This window comes from Hibiscus syriacus, unplaced genomic scaffold (genome assembly GCF_006381635.1).
Source record: "Hibiscus syriacus cultivar Baekdansim isolate YM2019G1 unplaced genomic scaffold, ASM638163v2 tig00002840_pilon, whole genome shotgun sequence".
Classification (NCBI taxonomy): domain Eukaryota; kingdom Viridiplantae; phylum Streptophyta; class Magnoliopsida; order Malvales; family Malvaceae; genus Hibiscus; species Hibiscus syriacus.
In genome coordinates, this window is record NW_024061947.1 from 11154620 (window position 1) to 11157198 (window position 2579).

At 34.7% G+C, this 2579-nt stretch overlaps 1 protein-coding gene across 1 annotated transcript; it reads right to left on the reverse strand.

The window, feature by feature from the left end:
- Nucleotides 1–487: 487 nt before the first annotated feature.
- On the reverse strand, nt 488–2217 carry LOC120157967 (pectate lyase-like). The gene is made up of 4 exons (XM_039168921.1): nt 2030–2217; nt 1244–1946; nt 918–1160; nt 488–823 (listed from the first exon to the last, which is right to left on the reverse strand). The coding sequence occupies exons 1-4, from the start codon at nt 2215–2217 to the stop codon at nt 596–598; spliced, it is 1362 nt and encodes a 453-aa protein (XP_039024852.1). The 3' UTR covers nt 488–595.
- Nucleotides 2218–2579: the final 362 nt, after the last annotated feature.

The window sequence follows — 2579 nt, forward strand, 5'->3', positions numbered from 1 at the left end:
CAGTTAACAACTATAATTTTAAATTTAAACAGAACTCGTCACGCCCACATGACGAGTTTCATGATTAAAAACAATTAAATTTATAATTATTATATATCATTTTAATTACAAAAAAATTAATATATTTTAAAGTAATTCTTCATGTGGGCATGACGAGTTTAGAGAAATATATTAAACAATTAGACCTCATGGGACACATAAACCTGGGTCAATTAAAAATAATATATGGACAAACTCGCCAAGTGAGTGTGACGAATTTGCCCTTCACTGTAACAAATGTCGTAGATTGCAAATTAATGTTTGAGTTGATTTTTTAATTTCCCAAATAATTATTACGCTTGGATTATTGGTCTAATTTTACCCTTCTTTTCACCTAATTTAAACCAAACAACCTTCCTAAACTTTTAATTTTCCAACTTTAATATCATTTTAGATTTTAAGAATTATTTTTATTAAATTTAAGAAAAATACATTTATTCCATTTATATATATCATGTTAACCCAGGTCATGTTAACATTTTACACAGGAGATTTTTTCTTATGAGTCAAGAAAGAAGAAAAAGGATGTAGATGTTCATAGAACTAAGAGTTCCTTTTAGCACTTGGATCCTTCTTTGCATTTAAGTGCCCCTGCAAAACGAGTTAGTCTTCTAACGAATGTTGAGGGCTTGGCTTTGATAATTTCCTTCCTCTTAAATTTGAAACCAGAAGTTGGAGGTGTCCCAGAAGTTCTGAAGAAGGCCCCGTTCATGAGCAAATCTCCTTCTGATGTCCATAACCAATGCTTCCATTCTGATTCTGGTGCATAGTTCCTGTTAGTTATCTGTAGAAATGTATGAACAAAAAACAAATTAATGGTACAATCACATATACAAAATAAATGGATTTTATCTACTATTTAATTATATTTTCTTTACCTCTTTAGCATTGGGGTCATTTGGAGCAATGAACCTATTGCCTTGGCTAACAATGGTAGGATGTGCACTACCACCAATGGCATACATTTTCCAGTGAGTGTAGTCATTATTGACGACATGAAAGAATCCCCATCGACATCTAGGCATTCTTTGTACCAATTCCTTACCAAAATGGTTGAATGCGAGTGTGACTTGCATATAATAATCTTTTTCGAATGCTTCGCTTCCGCCCAACAAGATCACCTAAAAGAAAATTTCGAAAATATTTAGTTGAAAATTGGGTAGCGAAATGCGTAGCATGGTGAGTATTTTAAAGTAAAACTTACATGGTCATGATGGGTGAAATGACAGTTCGAGATGGTGATGGCAGTGGAACCTTGTATTGCGTCAATGAGTCCATCCTGACACTCGGACATTGAAATATGATCGAGCCAGATATTTGATGATCCAAAGATGGAAATTCCATCTCCATCAGCGACTGTTCGTAAACCGAAATGTTCTGTGGAGTCTCTGACTAGGCCACCTTGACATGTAATAATATGATGAATATGAATGTTGTGGATGATGACATTGTGCACAAATTGGAGTGTGATACCACATCCATATGCGATATGAATATTTGCTCCACGACCATCAATTGTCATATCACTTTGAACTAATAGCTCTTTCGACAATTTGATGTGCATATCATGAGCAAAAATGATCCACAAAGGTCTCATTTGAATCACAGCATGACGTAAAGTCCCTGGCTTAGGATTTACAACATCATCATCAGAATTATCAGTCACTAAATAATATTCTCCATTCACTCCACCACGAGCTTTGTAGCCGAAACCAAGCACACATTTTGCCAATCTTTTTCGGTTCTTAGCCCAATTATTCTTGCACCGCCAACATCTATCAATTGGATTGGTTTTCATACACGGACCTTTGTACCTTTTGTGTTTACCTCGTAAGGATCTTCTCGTGCTGTTATTTATAACACCTTTAAATTCTATGGTTTGATTGGCCCTTTCTTTATCAAGAACCCTGCAACATGTTGTCCGAGATAATATATGTAAAAAGAAGAAGAAGAAGATAGAGATAAAAGAAAAGGGTAGAAAAAGTTTTACTTGTTGACATGAAAATTCAGGTGATTCGTGACATTTTCTGGGGTCGGTTCATAAGAGGCCAACGCAATCTTCCATTCTTCTTCTTGACGTTGCTTCCAAAAATCATCAAATTCAGCAATGTTTGCCCATATTTTTGGAATTAGGGTGACAGAAAAGAGGAAAACAAGCCTTAGCTTAGTTTCCTCCATTTTTGTTTTCCTACTATATGGTTCTCGTTTTGGGGGTATTTATCCTTAATTCAACTTTTCACGTGTTATGGCAGGACCTAGTTTATACTAAAAAAAAGGCGACCCTAATATATATGCTCTAAATTTGCCAACTTTCCTTGGCTGAAAAGCCTTTGGTTTTGTTGAAACATGCGATATTTTTGGTTACCTATAAAGAAACATTCCATTAAATTATTTAGTTCTAAATACTATCAATCAACAACAACAACAACAAAACCCTATTCCCATATGTAATGGGGTAAGGGGGAGGTAGGGTAGTAACCTAGTATTTTCTTTAGTTTACTAGTAATATGGTCTGCTTTTAAATTATCTGTATGCTTAGT